Raw genomic sequence first — 18,159 nt, 5'->3', positions numbered from 1 at the left:
CCGCATTGAGCACCGCCGTGGCAGAGGAGAAAGGGAGAGAGAGAGAGAGAACAAAAACCAAAAACCTGTTGCCTAACATGGAGTCAGCCAGCGTGGCACGCTGACAATAAGCACTCATTCACTACTACTTTAAAAACTACTTTCACAGTTAATATTTGTTGTCTAACCTCATGCGAAGACTGTAGCCAGCACCATTAAATATGATGTACCTCAGGGCTCAGTCATAGGCCCGCTCTGACTGTGAATTTAAAAGTCAGTTGTTTATAGGCAGAACAGTTCTATTTGTCTCTTGTAGAAACCTTTAAATCCTCCACAACAAACACATCCATGTACATGTGTAACAGAGAAGCAGAATAACTGTGTGGAGTCTGGTTGAACTCTTTCATTTATCCGCATCTCCTGACTATAAGCAGGGGCCTTTGAGGCTATGGAGGGCAAATCAAATGGATTCACAGCTGGAATTCAGATCACATGAGTCTGTGAGTGATCTGACGCTAATGTATGTGTGAGGAGAAAGCACTGTATTCATTGTGCTGTGTTACAAAACTGTATGTTGGCTGACAGGTCTTGTGACATGAGTAACTATTTCAGCTCTAAAGTCTAATATAAACCATATAATAATAATAATAATAATAATATAAAGTTTAAAATCACTGAATTAATTGTTTTACACTTTGAGCTGATGGTGATGTAGTGGATTTAAACTGTGTTTAAAATGGATAAACACTTAAAATCTGATGTTCCGTTAAAAAAAACTTTAACTTTAAGGAAATGTTTTTACTGTATTTATTTCATTTTATACCTTTTATTTATTTTTATTGTTTTCTCAGTATTTATGGTTGAGTTATATTCATACTACAAATTATCATTCTTTTCATTATTTATGAACATTTGAATTCTGAGTTTATTATTATGTATTTTATTTTTCCATTTGAATATGTTAGCATGTTTTCATAGTCATCTGTTTTATATTTACTTTAATACCATCATTGTTTTATTACATAGATCTTGTTGTTACATATTTTAAATTAGAATTGATTTTCTGTTTTTGTCTCTATTTCCATCTTTATTCAATCACAGTTTGTTTCTGGCTGTGACCTTCATTGGGGAGGACTTTGTTGTTGTTTCCAGTCATTGTTCATTAAAGCTGCTGATAGATTTACTGTGATTTTTATGTGTATTTGATGTCAGTGGATGTAGTTTATGGAGGGTTCTCTCAGATGCAAAGATACATTTTCAGTGTTTATTTCAAGGTAAATAAAAACCGAGCAGGAAGCTGACCTGACAGGCTGGAACTCGTGAACCATTGTGTCAGCTTGAAATTCACATAATAGTTATCCAGTAACTATTATACAGCTATTACATAACTATTATACAGGACTGTGACCTTTGACCTTCAGGTATGCTCATAGCTGTGAATAATTGTTCAGAACAGGAACATCTGCAATGTTAGTACTGCAGGTCATTGACACAAATTATTTCTTTATTTTTTAAAGTGAGGGGAAAATAGTTTTCAGACTTTATCAGTTAATCCACACATGACTGATCACGATTTAACGTTTGATTATTGAGCGTGATCGAAACATCTGAGGGATTGCTACGCTCGTGAATGCACCATCAGGGTTTTGTGGGAGGAGAAGGGGGGCCGGACAGGACATACCTCCCTCCAGATAACTGAGCCCACGAGGACGGATCATTAAAGACCAGTAACACCAGCACCATGGAGAGGGCACAGAAGACCGGCAACATGGGGGACCGGACAGGAACCAAGACCTGGTCTGAGTCTGATGAACTCATCTTCTTTGTTAATGGGAAGAAGGTAAAAATATTCATCTTGTAGCTCATTCGTAGTGACTTTACTGTGATCTCAGTCTGCCTCTGTAACATTTATATCATGCTTAATCCATCTTAACGATAACAAAGATCATGAACACTTAATTATGTAAGAATTTAGACTGTGCTTCAAATTGCAGCTGAATCTCCTGATTTTTTTTTTATTGTAATCCCAGTAAATTGATTCTATTAATGTTATATTTTTTCACACATAAAAGAACAAATAAGCACAAAACTACTAAAGTAATTAGAAAACAACAGAAGTTTGTTCAGCTGAACAAAAAGTTGGGATGAAAAATTGAAGTATTTCAGAATGTGGAACAAAATGTTGGTGAAAGCAAAACATTGATGACTTACAGGCGACACGGTGCATTAAAAACACATAATGACATTCAGTTTGCTTCTGATAAGTGAGACAAACACAAAAAAGCTGGTAAAATAAATGATAATAAGCTGTGCATGTGAAGCTGATACTCAGTGAAAGCTTTAATTTTTCTGAGAGGGAGCAAAATAAAAGTTTCATTCATTAAAATACATGATTAATTCAAAATATTCAGAATGTTACATTGGTCAGTTATACTACACTTAAACCAGAGTCCATGCAAGTTTTAGTATATTTTTATTTATTAAAATCTAGACTTACGTTTATGTTTTATTTCTGATTCAGAATGTTTGATGAATTGTCCTCCTGGTAACTGACTGTTAGTTTGTTTCTCTAAATTTAAACTGGAAGGACATGATCTGCACTCAGTGTACCTCAGCTGCCATCACTTTTCTGTCTCCGAGCAGTGAATAACTTGTTGATAATTAACTGTAAAACACTGATTTACATGTCCTGTAAATCTGTGTATTTTTAGTCTTTTCATGTTTATTAAAATGTAACTTTTGAGCTTCTTTGTGCTCTGAAAGATTGATTTGTGTTTGTGCTGCAGATTGTTGAGAAGAACGCAGACCCTGAGATGACCCTGCTGACATATCTGCGGAGAAAATGTATGATCACACATAAAAACACACACACACATCTATGCAGTGTGTAGTATAATCTATAGAGTAAACATATAGTGTAGTGGTAGATAGACTTTGTCCTCAGTGAGTGTTTTTTTTAAGTTTAAGTTCAGCCTTGTGTTTTTTCACTGTACAGACGGTCCTGTTTATCTTTTTCTGTCACTGGTCACGTTTCCACCTTCAGCCTCGCGCACACTACATGAAGAAAAAGAGGAAGAACTCAAAGTAACAACCTAACCCAATAACACAGCTCTTGATGTCTTTAATATGAATACAGAGGTTTAAATCAGTGGGCTTTTTAAGTGCTGGTTTGGTTTGTTGTTTTTCTCATGATGAGTGGCTGCGGGGTCAGTGACTGTATCTGCAATCAAACAGTCAAAGTCCAGCACTTTCCTAGACATTTGGGATTTGTGCCAGAAACCTTTCCTCTCTGATTTCCTGAGTTTTCATGTGTCATTTGGATTTCATCATTTATGAAATATTAAACTGTGACTGATGTTTCAGACCGCCCTCACAGCACAGCAGTATCTTCGTGTCCCACTAGAGGAAATTGAATTCATAGGAACTATTAAACTGCCTTTAATAATAGTAAATAAAAGGAGCTAATTACAGGAAATGAAAGCAATCATACCAAATTGTGCAGTATTGTTCACCATTAGATATATATATACCACAAAGGTACAGTTTGTTAATAATGGGTATAAATATAAAAATATATTCCCAACTTTGATTTTCTGTCCAGTTTATTTAAATTTTATTTATATAGCACCAAATCAGAAGAGTCACCTAAAGCCACTTTATGTTGTCAGGTAAAAATAGAGAGAAAACAGGCAACCTAATATGAGGAAGCACTTTGTGACAACAGGAAGGAAAAACTCCTGTTAACAGGAAGAACCAGTGTCAGGGAGGAACAGCTGTCTGCCACGACCAGGAAGAGAAATTAAACAGATTCAGAGCATCACACTGTTTAAGTGTTACATAAAAAAGTCCAAGAAATATTCCATCCACAAAGGTTAGTTTTGAAGCTCCTTCTTGCAGTTTGTTGAATTACAGCTATTCACTGCAACTGCTATCTGCAATTTTCCATTACAACAATGTTCTTGTAAATGCTGTGGTTACAAGTTTACGTTTATTATTATTCTATAAATGTTACAATGAGAGCAGTAACAACAGATTTCAGATTATTTAGAACCAAACTAACACCTATTTTTTCATTTGTATAGCACTTAGAATCACAGGTTATCCTGGATCCAAATTACCCAATAAAGGGGCTCTAGTGCCTTGTGAAGCACCTGAACCAATTACAGAGCAGCATTTTTAGGTCTATGAGAGTGATTAGAGGTTTGTAAAAAAAACTAAAAACTTTGTTTGATCGGTCTCAAATTATTTACTGAAATCATTTCCAGCATATAGTACCAAATCAATACAAATACAACATTCCTCAGCCCTTTAGGCCTGACCTGGTCCTGGATGGAGACGATGATGAAGAAGGCCCTGCTAGCAAGCAGATGGCTTTGGAGCAACAATTATTCTCTGTGAAAATGCTTACAAATGTATGTCAAAGGTATCCTAAAACTCGGGAAAATGGGATGACGCTCTTAAGCATAAGGTTATCTTTAGCAATTTCTTTGGCACTTTTTTGAGAGTAATCTGTCGCCTAAAAGTAATCAATTATAGTTGTGTTAGTCTTTTCCTAAACCTCACAGAATAGTTTTTAATGTCTAACTCTAAGTGAATTCAGTGTCTAAACCAAATTGCGTAATTTTAGAACACATCAGCATCAAAACACATTGCTATTCCTTATACTTGGAAGAACATCATTTTCCCTCTTATTGTGTATTTCCATTGTATGTTTGTTCTTAAATTTCTTTAAAAGTGGTTTTAAAATGTCTTTTAAAGTCCTAAACTTGACCTGTTTATGGCTGTAGTAGCCTGCCAGTATTTATATCCATTTATATTCCACACAAAGACAAAATGAGTCGAGTATCATGTCACATGAGAACATCTCATCTCAGTGTCGTGTTCAGTAACAGTGAGAACTGCTGATTCAGGTTTTACAGACGGTCTCTGGGAGCATAACTGTACTCCGACACGCTTCATGACCACATTCAATGATTTAGTGATTTCACAGTAAACGTGTGTGTGTGTGTGTGTGTGTGTGTGTGTGTGTGTGTGTGTGTGTGTGTGTGTGTGTGTGTGTGTGTGTGTGTGTGTGTGTGTGTTCAGTGGGTCTAACAGGAACCAAGCTGGGCTGTGCTGAGGGCGGCTGTGGAGCCTGTACTGTAATGCTGTCCAGATACCAAACACACAGTAAGCAGCTGCTGTATCCTTACTCTGAGTGTGTTTATACATGTGTGTGTGTTTAAAATGTGTGTATGTCGATCAGCTGCAGTCATGTGCTCCATCCATAACAAACTGATTTTACAGCTTAAATAAAACATCTGAGAGCACATGAACAGTCTTTAACTGCATCCAGTCATTACGCCATCAACGCCTGCCTGGCCCCTCTCTGCTCCCTGCACCTGGTGGCCGTGACGACTGTGGAGGGAATCGGCAGTGTGGCGAGGAAGTTGCACCCTGTCCAGGTAAAAAAAAGAACAAAAAAACAACACACACAAAGGAACATAAGGAACTTGTGTTTCTGCAACTGAAACAAAATGGCTTCCATTAATTAAAAATTTTGGGTTATTATCTCAAAATTGTTGAAAAAGTTGAGAAACAATGGCAGAAACAAGTTTCCATAGTGACATATTGCCTTAATGACTTTTGGTATCTGTTGATGTTTGGCCAGCAGGGGGAAGAAATTTTCGTCTGCCAGCTGGATAATGACTTCAATACCTTCGTCTAACAAAGCATTTTTACTCAATTAATTATTTGTATATTTGTACAAAGTTACTAATGAAGCAACTTTTTGCAGATATTAAATTGTTTTTATTGCAAATATTTAAATGAACTTTAATATAACTTGTAACAATGCAAAACTTTGCAGTTATCTAATAATTCATGAATTATTCATGAATTATTTGGTTTTTGGCTCAAATCTGACACCATGCTGTCATTCCTCTGGCTAATGCTAGCTAAAACTAGTTTCCTCCCTAATGGAGGAATTGCTGTTGAAGAACAAAGTTGAGGAACCATTACAATGTTTTCCTAAGGAATCTGAGGCTTCAAATGCCGTAAATACTTGTAAATGTAAATATTTACTTTTGTAAATACTTCCCTTAATGAGTGTTTTTTTTCCATTCAGGAACGAATTGCAAAGGCTCATGGCTCTCAGTGTGGTTTCTGCACGCCAGGTATCATCATGTCCATGTATGCCCTGCTGAGGAACAATCCCACACCTAAGATGGCCGATATGGAGGAGGCTTTCCAAGGTCCTGCCAGAGACAGACTGACTTTTGTTGTTTATTGAATGGGGAAAGAAGCTAGGTAGCAGTGATCAGACCTAATGTTTTAACACAAATTATCAAATTTTCAGGAAATCTGTGTCGCTGCACTGGATACAGACCAATACTGGAAGGATACAAGACTTTCACTGTGGTGAGAAGACATCCTTGGAGAAGGTTTATTTTTGCCATTACTCTGTTGATGACAGTCCATCTGTGTGCTTTTTCCTCCAGGAGGGGGGATGCTGTGGAGGGAGGGGGCAGAAAAATGGCTGCTGTATGAGTAATGGGAATGGAGCACAGAATGGTTCAGAGGAGAAAATCAATGTAAGTGACCTTCGTTCTTGTTGTTAAAAACTATTGACCAGCCTGTTGAAGGTATTTGGATGTAAACTGTGTGTATGTTTTTCCACAGGAAGCTACGTCTCTTTTTAACCCTGCAGAATTTGCGCCCTTTGACCCTACGCAGGAAGTCATCTTTCCTCCGGAGCTCATGGTAAATTCACACAAACTCAAGCACACAATCAAGCACAATCATGTTGGGGTCATTTTAAGAACCTGCTCCTATAAAACCTCCTTCAAGGTCATTTTGGGAAAAAAACAAAGTACCTACTTGAGGTGTAGGAGCTTCTGAAAAAAATGCTTGGAGGTCTTGATGCTGATGGGTTAAACCTAAAAAAACCCTGAGAGAGGGGACAGATGGTTTGAAAGAGGAGTGAAAGAGGCCATCTATGTCCACTGTGAGCGACCATCTTTGAACAGAGGCGGTGGTTTACGACACCAACTGTCTGCCATCTATAATCCAGTTTTGAGTTCCCTCCCCAGACGCCTTAACGCCCACTCACATCCTGGGCCATCTGACCTCAGGAATTCACATGACAAGGTGGGGCCAGGTTTCACAATGGGCTCACCCGAAACCCTGGCTGATTAGGTCCCACACCCGCTTTCACACCTGGGCGCATGTGATTAGAGGATCACCAGGGGGTCCTTTGTCCCTCTTTGGGGGGATACTCCCACTGGGTTTAAATCTGGGACTCTCGGCCATTTGACCTTAGAACTGAAGAAGCTTCTCGGATGAGAGGTGAAACGTCTTCAAGCAACTCAAAGAAGTCCAGACGCTTTTCTTTGCAGACTCCTTTGACTACGATGACCTGGATGACTGAGAACCTTCACAGACCTAAAAAAACCCTATTAACATCTACCATTTTCCATATGGATGTCTTGGCTTCTAAAGCACAACCACCTGTGTAAATGTAAAATTTCACAGTGGAAACAGAGTGGCTAAACGGCCAATACGTGGGGCCCCTCATATAAATATTTGTGCCAGCAAAGACCTGAACTGACTTCCTATATTGCAAAGGTATTTGATATGAGATAGTAAAACAGATTTTTCAACTAAATATCTTAAATGCTGAACTCAAACTGAACTTACTAAACATGATTCTTGTCCTCCATGTAAATGTGAATATTATCGGCATACAAGCAAACATAGAACCTTGATTTGATTTGAACATGAGGCCAAGATCCTGAGTGTAGAGAAACAGAGAGGTGCATGCAGGTGTAACAGGAAGTTAGTTCTTGAGCTCTGGCTGATTTGATTACTAAACAAAGGCAGGTGAAGCTTCAGATGTGGCTGTGACACATCAAGCTACAGTTCCATAAGCACCATGTGAGCTGTAGTTCCACAGTTTCCCTCCAGTCATTTGTTGTGCTATTGATATGTATAATGAACTGATTTCGCACATCGTGTTTGTCACTCTCTCGCCACTTTATTCCACCTAGACTCTCTCTAAAGATCAGAAGCCACATTCGCTGTGTTTCCATGGTGAGCGAATGACATGGCTGCAGCCTGACAATCTGGATGAGTTTCTGAATCTGAAATGGAAACATCCAGATGCCCGTGTGGTGGTGGGAAACACTGAAGTTGGTCAGTCTGGTTCACTCAGATCATTCATTCACTCCTTCATTTCACAATTAGCAACTCGTTTACTCAGATAAATACTAACTTACTGACTCATTCACTCCTTCATTTATGCCTTCAGGTGTTGAAGTTAAGTTTAAAAACATGGTTTACCCAGTCATCCTTGCTCCAACCTTCATTCCTGAACTGAGCGCAGTGACTCACACTAAAGATGGTGAGTACAACTCAATTGATACCACTGCTAATGAACGTTTCCTTCTGATTGCAAATGAATGAATTAAATAAAAAAAGTGGAAAGTAAATAAGAAAGCAACTGGTTCTTATCACTGAAGAGTAAGTGTTAAGAGAACATGTCAGATTGTCTTCTGAATCAAAAAGGTTAAAGGTTGCAAGCAGTGATGAGAAAATCTCTTTGTTTCAGGGATTGTGTTTGGTGCAGCATGCACTCTCAGCCACATGGCGGTGGTGCTGAGGCAGGCAGTGGAAAGTCTTCCTCCTCATAAGACTGAAGTGTTCCTTGCTGTCCTGGAGCAGCTGCGCTGGTTTGCTGGAGTGCAGATTCGTAATGTAGCGGTGAGTTACCTGGACTGACTGGTACAAAAGTTGTTTGATTCTAGGAAACTAGACCCTTTCCAAGACATAAGTGGGTACTTTGGTGGAGTAAATTTAGGTTCTATGTTATAATGGACCTTTTTGAAGAGATACCCAGTGTACCTAGGCACGAGGGGCCAATGGAGAGTGTACGATCACTAATCAATACACAGAGACAGTATAAAATGTCAATCATTTCAAAGTTAATTGACATTTTCAACGATATTCTGGTCCAATGACAATTAAGGTTTAGCTTTGCAGGGTTGGGGATTATGGAGTGTTTCAACCAATTATATAATTTCTATGATAGTACAGTAGGTGTGTGAAAACTGGATTTTTCCTGAAAATGCAAGAAAGTACTTTAGGGGGCAAGACAGTGGGAATACCCCAATATACGCAGGCTTCATGGGGGAGTTTAGGGTACCTACAGAGAGGTAGTAAGAGGTTTGTGGTTGACGCCCTGTAAGAGAAAACATTTCTTCTATGACATAAACCAAGTTAGTGGGAAGTTTCATTCGTCTTGGACGTGGCAAAATATACAGAGCAATTTGGATTCGGTTGCATTTGGACCTTTTCAAGGAAATACCCACTGTAGTAGAACTATACCAGTAAATACACAGAGCTATTTGGTATAGAGTAAATTTAGAAGCAAATTTAATCCAGTATGAATTTGAAAAAGGAGTTTTGCTCAACATTAGCTACTGAACCATGCCTACCACTTTAAAGAACACCTTACGTCATAAAAACATTGCTGTGATCTAAAAAGTTGAGACTGTCTTGTTTTCTGTGACATTGTGATAAGACGTGTTTGTGTCGTGTTTTTCAGGCTGTCGGTGGAAACATTATGACAGCCAGCCCCATATCAGACCTGAACCCGGTCTTTATGGCAGCCGGCTGCAAGCTCACTCTGGTGGACAAAGGTAACAGCACACACTTTTATTCTGGCTGAGATAAGGAATTGATAAAGATTCAAACTAAGCTATCCATTCAAGGTAAACCTCCAGAAAAAAAACATCAGACAAATCTCATTCAGAACCTGCCTGAGAATCTGCCTGATTTTAGGTTTCCTTCAGTCTCACAGTGATCAGGTGACATTTGTCTGATCATCTATCATGTGCCAAAACAGCAGCTGCTCACAGGAAATTCAGCTGTTTCCTGGTTACATTTGTCTAAGCTGTAGTTTAAGTGTTCATAATAATAACTGTATTCATTTTGCAACATTGATATGTTTGAATAAGAATTACCACTGACAACCAGCTGTTTGTGTGGCTTCCATGTGTTTTGTCTGGTTGACCCTCACTTTTGACCTCTGTCTGTCCTTCAGATGGAAGCCGTGAGGTTCAGATGGATGATGGGTTCTTCACAGGTTACAGGAGGACAGCTCTGCGACCACAGGAGATCCTACTCTCAATTCATATCCCATACAGCAAAAAGGTTGAAGCAGTTTTGTTGATGCCATTACTTCCTGTTACATTTAAACCCCTCCAACCATTTCCTGTGACCACCTCGTGTTCTGTCAGTCAACAACTTTGTTTTCTACCTGCAGACTCAGTTTGTGTCTGCCTACAAACAATCCCCTCGCCGTGAGGATGACATCAGTATCGTCACTGCAGCGATGAGTGTCACCTTCACCCCTGGGACCGATGTTGTTGAGGACCTGAGGCTGAGTTATGGTGGCATGGCACCGACCACAGTACTGGCTAAGAAGACGGCAAACAGACTGATGGGAAGGTAAGAAGGAATCAAAGGAAAGAAAGATAAAAATAGAGAAGGGAGGAAGGAAGGAATGGAAGAAAATGGAAATAAGTATACAGGGAAGGAATCAAGAAATTATCAAAAGAAGTGATGATTTAAGAAGAAAGAAAGGAGAAAGAAAGGAAGGTAGGCAGGAATGATGGGAGGAAGGAAAAATATAAAAGGATGTAAGCACATAGGATGAATGAAAGAAAGTCATTAAGCAATTAAAGAAGGGAGGAAGTAAAAAAGGGACGAAGGTCAGGATGAACAAAAAAGGAAAGGAAAAGAAAGGAAAGTAACAAAGAAGAAAAATAAGAAGGAAGGATAGAAGGCTGTAAGAATGTCTGGCATCACACAGGCCGTGGGGAGAGGAGCTTATAGAGGAGGCTTGCAACTCATTGGCTGAGGAGATGAGCCTGGATCCATCTGTGCCGGGTGGCATGGTGACATACCGAAGAACTTTAACTCTGAGCCTCTTCTACAAGTTCTACCTAACAGTGCTGCAGAAACTCCGACTGCAGGTCTGTCTGTTTCCCATCATCAGATTTAAACAACAATTGTCATGTGATCGTTTTTAACAGCATCTCATTGGTCCATCTCTCAGGGGCTAAACGTGACCGAGGTCACCTCAGATTGTCTGAGTGCGACTGAAGTGTACCATCCAGAGACACCATCCAGTGTTCAGATCTACCAGGTACAACAAGGTGTTTTATGTTGTTCTTATATGAATGTCTACAAAATATTCTAAATTTTTTATTTCATATTAAAATTCGGAGTTTAATTACAGTAGGTATTTATAAGTATATAATCTCTGGAGATGTAATAGATTGAGATTTATTGTCCATGTGTGTATTTCGATTCTCCTATTGTAGGCTGTGCCAAAGGGGCAGAGCCAGGATGATGTGGTGGGCCGTCCCATAATGCACCTGTCGGCCATGAAGCAGGCGACGGGTGAGGCGGTTTACTGCGATGACGTGCCGCTGTACGAGAACGAGCTCTACCTGTCACTCATCACCAGCAGCAAGGCCCACGCTCGAATATTGTAAGAGACCTGTAGAAAACACACCTGTACTACAGACATATGTCATGTGTAACCAGTTATGTGTTACAGGTCTATAGACACGTCAGCTGCTGAGCGTTGCCCTGGTGTCGTCTGCTTCCTGTTTGCTGATGACATCCCCGGCAGTAACACCGCCGGATCTATCAAATTTGATGAGACTGTCCTTGCTGACGGCGAGGTTTGTTTCTGTTAATCCAACCAGTCATCAGGCTTTGTAGGGTTGAGGTTGATATCTCGTCCGTCCCGTGTGCAGGTGACTTGTGTGGGTCATATCATTGGTGCTGTGGTGGCCAACACTCAGCTTCAAGCTCAGAGGGCTGCCAAAGCTGTGAGGATCGAGTATGAAGAGCGGCAGCCTGTCATAACCATACAGGTGAGAGCTGACACACCTGAGCTGCTATTGACCAATCATTGATGATCTTTGATGGTTATGGATCCAGAGTGAATGCTGAGGTAACATTTTAAACATGTCGATGTAATTTGACACAAAAATAAATCTTAATTTCTTAATGTAAATTTACATTTAAATGAAATATTACATTAAATGTAACTTACATTTACATTATAAAATAAATTTGCACTTACAGGTAACATTGTTGAATTTTTAATAATTTCATTTTATTCTATGTATTGCAATAATTTCTAGTTTCACTTTTTAAAACATTTTCTGTTGTGTACTTAGTGTAGAATATAATATATTTTACTCTACACTTAAAAATCTACCTCTAGAACATGTACCTTTATGTATGTATCTTTTTTATTGCATAAAGTCCAGTAAAATGTTGTAACTTTGTGTGATTCAGGCAGCTGAGAACCATAAAATAATATTATTCAAATTTTGACTTTTATGTTTAAAATAAAATGTTGTGTTGGTTTGATTGACAGGAGGCCATTGCCACCCAGTCCTTCTATCAGCCAATCAGAACCATACAAAATGGGGATTTGGAGTTGGGGTTTAAACAGGCTGACCACATCCTGGAGGGTAGGACCGTCTCTGAGACTCTGTGTGACTCTGTGTGACTCCTCACTTTTCCAACTGGCATTAATTTTTGATTTGCTGTCTGTCAGGTGAGATGCACATCGGTGGTCAGGAGCATTTCTACTTGGAGACAAATGTCACTCTGGCTGTTCCCCGAGGAGAAGATGGAGAGATGGAGCTCTTTGTTTCCACCCAGGCACCCACCCATACACAGGTAACTCCAATGCTCCAAAACACAGGAAACAATAAAAACACATCATTATAAAGCAAAATAATATGTAATAAATTAACCTGTGAGTGTGTCTCTGATTCAGTCTCTGGTGGCAAGGGCATTGGGTGTCCCTGCAAACAGGGTGGTGGTCCGCGTGAAGAGGATGGGTGGAGGTTTTGGAGGAAAAGAATCCCGGACCACTTTGCTATCCACTGTGGTTGCTGTGGCAGCAAATAAGTAAGTCCATCAATTTTTAAAACCTCAAGAATCTAAAATTGGTAAAAATCTGGCTTTCTGTGCTTCAGACTGAAGAGGCCTGTCAGGTGTATGTTGGACAGAGACGAGGACATGCTAATTACTGGAGGAAGACATCCCTTCTATGGTAAATACAAGGTATGAGGAGTAGTACTACCATCAGTGTTGGCAGTAGCAGCAGCTATAGTACTTATGGCAGTAATTCTATTTTAGAAGGTAATTTTACTGATCCTTTTGTCTTGCTGCAGGTTGGGTTTCTAAACAGTGGGAGAGTTGTTGCCCTGGATGTGACGTACTATGGTAATGCTGGAAACTCCATGGACCTCTCTCAGGCAGTGAGTATTATTATCAACCACAGATCTTATTCATCTAATGATATAGTATGCTGATAATGCCCTAAAGTTAGCTATGTATTCAAAAAGATTGTGGAGCGAGCTCTGTTTCACATGGAGAACTCATATAGAGTGCCAAATATACGTGGCCGAGGTTTCTTGTGCCGCACCAACCTGCCATCCAACACCGCTTTCAGAGGCTTCGGAGGGCCACAGGGTATGATGGTGGCAGAGAGCTGGATGACCGATGTGGCTCAAAGTCTGGGGAAGTCGCCTGAGGAGGTTGGTGGATAACTGAAGTTGGATAAACAACTAAGTCTTGTTAATGAATGGCAGTCCAGTCAGTGTCTCCATCCTCCTGTAGGTTCGGCGGTTGAACTTGTATATGAAAGGTGATTCAACTCCATTTAATCAAGTCCTGGACCAGATCACCTTAGACCGCTGCTGGGATGAATGCATGTCACGCTCTGGATACCAGCAACGTCGAATTGCCATTGACCTCTACAACAGGTAAGAGCAAGTTATTTAGACCATAATTTCAGTGCTTTTGAGTGGATAAAAACAAGTTTAGAAACAATTTTAGCAACGCAAGAGGTAATAATTATTCAGTCTGCATAACTTCTCCAAATATACTTTGTGGGATGAGAGGCGAAAAGTGTTAAGCAAAGAGATAAAAACATGAAACTTACTTTTTCAAAATTATCATTTTCTGTTTTCTGGGCAGACAGAACCGATGGACCAAACGGGGAATTGCTGTGGTTCCTACCAAATTTGGCATCAGTTTCACTGCACTTTTCCTAAACCAGGTCTGATCCACAAAAAAACAAATATTTTAAGTCTAAACAGTTCCTATTATTCTTTTATTGTGAGCAGCCTTGATTGGTTGTTTTGATTTGTCTTCAGGCTGGGGCTCTGGTTCATATCTACACAGATGGCTCAGTGTTGTTGACTCATGGAGGGACTGAAATGGGACAAGGACTTCACACCAAGATGGTTCAGGTAAAGGACTCCACTCGTCTATTTACAATCCACATATTTATTTCAAACATCACATTGGATGTTTGAAATAAATGTACTCTCTCTCTTCTGGCCTTTGGTGAAATCACACACAGAAATATTTATTACCAATTCTTCTTGGCACATAAGGATACTAAACATTAAATAGCCTCTAAAAGCTTCTTTTGGAGTATCGAACGTTGATGCTTTTATTAATTCTCTAAAGCGCTTTTTAAAAAAGTATTATAAATACCTATGTTCTTTATAAAAACAGCACAAAGCTTTTACACTACTGCAAATTAATGAGAAGCTGGTCAGCCATTCAGAAGCATGCAGAACTGTCTTTGCTGTGTGTTTTCAGGTTGCCAGCAGAGTTCTGGATATCCCCTCCTCAAAGATCCACATATCAGAGACCAGCACCAACACAGTTCCCAACACCAGTGCAACCGCTGCCTCTGTATCCTCAGACCTCAATGGTGCTGCCTTGAAGAATGCCTGCGAGATCCTGCTGAAACGTCTTGAGCCATTCAAGGCCAAGAATCCCAATGGAACGTGGGAGGACTGGGTAAACAGGGCTAAATTTGTCATAGTACTTCTTTATGGGGGTTTTCCCATTAAATATTCATCTTTTTACTTCGTGTATTTGTTTCTGTTTTCCAGGTGAAAGCAGCTTACTTTGACAGAGTCAGCCTCAGTGCAAATGGTTTTTATAAGTGAGTTTACCAAATGAATCATTGGTTAACTTCATATTACAACAAAATAAAAGGTTTCACCGTTTCCTTCTTTCTTATCAGGACTCCAGATATTGGTTATGACTTTGAAACAAACTCAGGCAGAGCCTTCAGCTATTTCTCCTACGGAGTGGCCTGTTCAGAGGTGGAGATAGACTGTTTGACTGGATCACATAAGGTCTGCACCAAGTACAGCTAGATTTATCTGAGTTCGAACTCTTGAATCAAATCTTTAAAATGTTGATTGGTGGTATCGCACAAGAATCAGCATTAGGTCCCCTAAAATAGAGGTATTGCAAAATTGTATGCTTGTGAAATATTACAATATTCTGCTTAGTAGCTTTCCAATCCGACCAGTCTTTCTCCTCAGCCACAGAAAGTTTTAAGGAACTCGAACTGATTTTATCACCTCTGTCAATCTGATTGAGGTGTTTAACAGTACTTTCCCCCCCCACTTTTTCACAGTTTTTGATTATACCTTTCAATTTTACTGGTAAATTCTGAATTGAGATATTTTCATGATGTATTTGTCTTATAGAACTTGAGTACCACCATAGTGATGGATGTTGGCAACAGCCTCAACCCAGCTATAGATATCGGACAGGTGAGATATTCAAGTAGTCAATAAATAATTAAATATTAATCATACATAAAGACAACTGATGGATCAATGAACCAGTAAAAGTAACAAAAACCACATTTTTATGGTACTGATTCCTTCCTCATGCTCATGTCTACTTTTAGGTTGAGGGAGCATTCATGCAGGGTCTGGGTCTCTTCACCCTGGAAGAGCTTCATTATTCACCCCAGGGAGTCCTCCTCACTCGGGGTCCTGGTTCTTATAAAATCCCGGCCTTCGGTGACATTCCTACCCAGCTTACGGTCTCGTTGCTTCGTGATGCTCCTAATGAAAAGGCCATTTTTGCCTCCAAGGTAAGAATTCTGGTAATGCTCATGACAGTTTAAACACTGATGATTCTGGATCTAATGGACTTATACTTTTTGTTTTTCCTTTCCCAGGCTGTAGGTGAGCCTCCTCTCTTCTTGGCATCTTCAGTTTTCTATGCCATCAAAGATGCCATCAGTGCTGCACGGGCAGAGTCAGGGATTACCGGGCCATTTAGACTGGACAGCCCTGCTTCTGCCGAGAGGATCCGCAATGCCTGCAGTGACCGCTTCACTAAACTGGTATGAAAATCTTGTGAAAGATCCGGCTTGACAAATCAGGCATAACAGTTTAATTTTACGGATTTCCCAAAATTAGGAGAATCAGAAAAACATTGGCTCCATATGAGAGATGAGACAAGCTCCACTGGTACAGTAGTAAGACCTGCGGTTTTTAAAGGTTAATAAGGAACAGTGCAAACAATGTTAATGATTTGGCCAAAAATTCCCTGAGTGGAGAAGATTATAGAACAAAGGTTGTTCAACATAAAAATGAACATAATTTTGCAAAAGTTTGATACCAGCAATAATTCTGGTAGTTAAAAAATGTCGCAGAAGACTGTAAAATAGTCTTAGTGGACACACTCAGTAAATAAAAATGAGAATAACTACATCTTTCATGTTCTCATTGCAGCATGATGCAACTCCAACTTTTAACAAAATACTTTTTGTGATATTTAATTTTCAAATGAGTATCTCATTGTTAGCTTTTATGCCGATGACACCATCCTGTCCATGAAAAGGTTCAGTGAGAATCAGGCCTTGTTACAGCTTTGGATTAACAGTTTTGTTTCTCTTCTGTCCAGCTGACACAAACTGCATTGTTGTCAGATCTGAAGAGATAGAATCCAGATACACGAGCAAAAAAAAAACAGAAAAAAAGAAGAAAATTTTACATTGTGAGATGGTTAAATCTTTTTCATGTCTTTAAAGGAGAAATTGAAAATATGCAGAAATGTGATTTGGATAAAAGAAACTGAGAGACCTAAAACTGTTTATATTTGAACTTACCAGCTGTTTTTCTATTGCAGTGTCCTCCAGCTGAAGCGGGAACCTTTATCCCCTGGTCTGTTCAGGTGTAGGACGCTCCACTGATGATCAATCAAAAAACCTCAAGAACACATTAAGTCACATTTAATGATGCCTTGTTTCCAGAAAAGCTCCTGAAGGACCAAATATTACCCAATGATTTAATTATGATAGGATTAGAATATTAGGATATCCTGGTGTGGTGTTACTCTAATCATTGTCTACTCATACAGCATTAATAGGAAAGAATTCAATTTTTTTTTTTTTTTGCACTTTCCCTTTAATATTTCAGTTGTAATTTTGTAAACTGAGTATTAATTAAAGGGGACATGTTCTGCATTTTCTGTTCTATAATATAGAGTATATATAATATTGCAGTGTTACAGAGCTAACTTTAGGTCATTATTACAGACAAAGCACATCTCATAGCCAAGAGCTGCTGTACTTCTCCAGCCTTCCATGAGCTGTCCAGTTATTAGAATGTGAGCTTTTATGAGGGACGGTTGTTAAAAAAGGTTTGGATAGCCACCATGACCTAATTCCCTATTGATTTGGTAAGTCCTGTTGTCAAGCCTCAACATTTTGACCACTATAGTCTTTTTTCAAGCCAGAAGTGACCATATTTGGAACAAGAGGGAGAGCTGTTAGATTGTACAGACACAGATATCTGCTTATTAGTGCTAAATAATGCAATAAAAGTCCTACAGTTAGCAGTTAGTCAAAGAGGTCACACATTGAATAATGCAAACTTTAAGCCTTTGTTAAATTTAAACAGGCTAAAAACATGTTTATTTCAATTATAAAGCTGGACATTTTAACATAGGAGTTTATTGGGACTCACTTTTAGAGCCTCACAGGTACATTAGGGGAACCGTAGGTGTTGGTTACACTTTTCAACCCCAGCAACTACTTCTTAGTTTCACAGGTGATAAACTGGGAGTTACACCAAGTCCCAGTGTGAGATAATAAACATATTAAACACATCTGTTGGTTTGGCTTTTCTTGCTTTGACTCATGTTGTTAAAGTTAACAATTGAATTAAATTAGCAGATGTCCAGAGCCACCACAAGTCCTGTAAATAAAACGGTGCCACATGTGGTTTAAAACTCAAGAATAAATCTTTCAGGGGATGAAATGTATTTCACAGA

At 39.3% G+C, this 18,159-nt stretch overlaps 1 protein-coding gene across 1 annotated transcript; it reads left to right on the top strand.

The window, feature by feature from the left end:
- The first annotated feature begins 1,515 nt into the window (after positions 1 to 1,515).
- Positions 1,516 to 17,882, top strand: xdh (xanthine dehydrogenase). The gene is made up of 35 exons (XM_003457790.5): positions 1,516 to 1,819; positions 2,766 to 2,823; positions 5,065 to 5,161; positions 5,315 to 5,423; positions 6,086 to 6,212; positions 6,317 to 6,378; positions 6,459 to 6,551; positions 6,640 to 6,720; positions 8,007 to 8,151; positions 8,267 to 8,359; positions 8,567 to 8,718; positions 9,563 to 9,656; positions 10,061 to 10,170; positions 10,283 to 10,467; positions 10,832 to 10,994; positions 11,078 to 11,167; positions 11,346 to 11,515; positions 11,585 to 11,711; positions 11,787 to 11,906; positions 12,419 to 12,515; positions 12,602 to 12,726; positions 12,827 to 12,960; positions 13,029 to 13,116; positions 13,227 to 13,313; positions 13,401 to 13,592; positions 13,675 to 13,820; positions 14,035 to 14,116; positions 14,214 to 14,309; positions 14,668 to 14,871; positions 14,967 to 15,019; positions 15,101 to 15,215; positions 15,576 to 15,641; positions 15,782 to 15,970; positions 16,058 to 16,225; positions 17,014 to 17,882. The coding sequence occupies exons 1-35, from the start codon at positions 1,721 to 1,723 to the stop codon at positions 17,062 to 17,064; spliced, it is 4,068 nt and encodes a 1,355-aa protein (XP_003457838.1). The 5' UTR covers positions 1,516 to 1,720; the 3' UTR covers positions 17,065 to 17,882.
- Positions 17,883 to 18,159: the final 277 nt, after the last annotated feature.

The sequence above is a fragment of the Oreochromis niloticus genome, linkage group LG23 (genome assembly GCF_001858045.2).
Source record: "Oreochromis niloticus isolate F11D_XX linkage group LG23, O_niloticus_UMD_NMBU, whole genome shotgun sequence".
Taxonomy (NCBI): Eukaryota; Metazoa; Chordata; class Actinopteri; order Cichliformes; family Cichlidae; genus Oreochromis; species Oreochromis niloticus.
This window is presented reverse-complemented; position numbering and strand designations above follow the sequence as displayed.

Coding starts and splice junctions, on each gene's coding strand:
- xdh (XM_003457790.5), top strand. CDS start 1,721: ATGGAGAGGGCACAGAAGACCGGCAACATGGGGGACCGGACAGGAACC. Junction 6,379..6,458: donor GATACAAGACTTTCACTGTG/GTGAGAAGACAT, acceptor TTTTTCCTCCAG/GAGGGGGGATGCTGTGGAGG. Junction 14,310..14,667: donor TTCACACCAAGATGGTTCAG/GTAAAGGACTCC, acceptor GTGTGTTTTCAG/GTTGCCAGCAGAGTTCTGGA.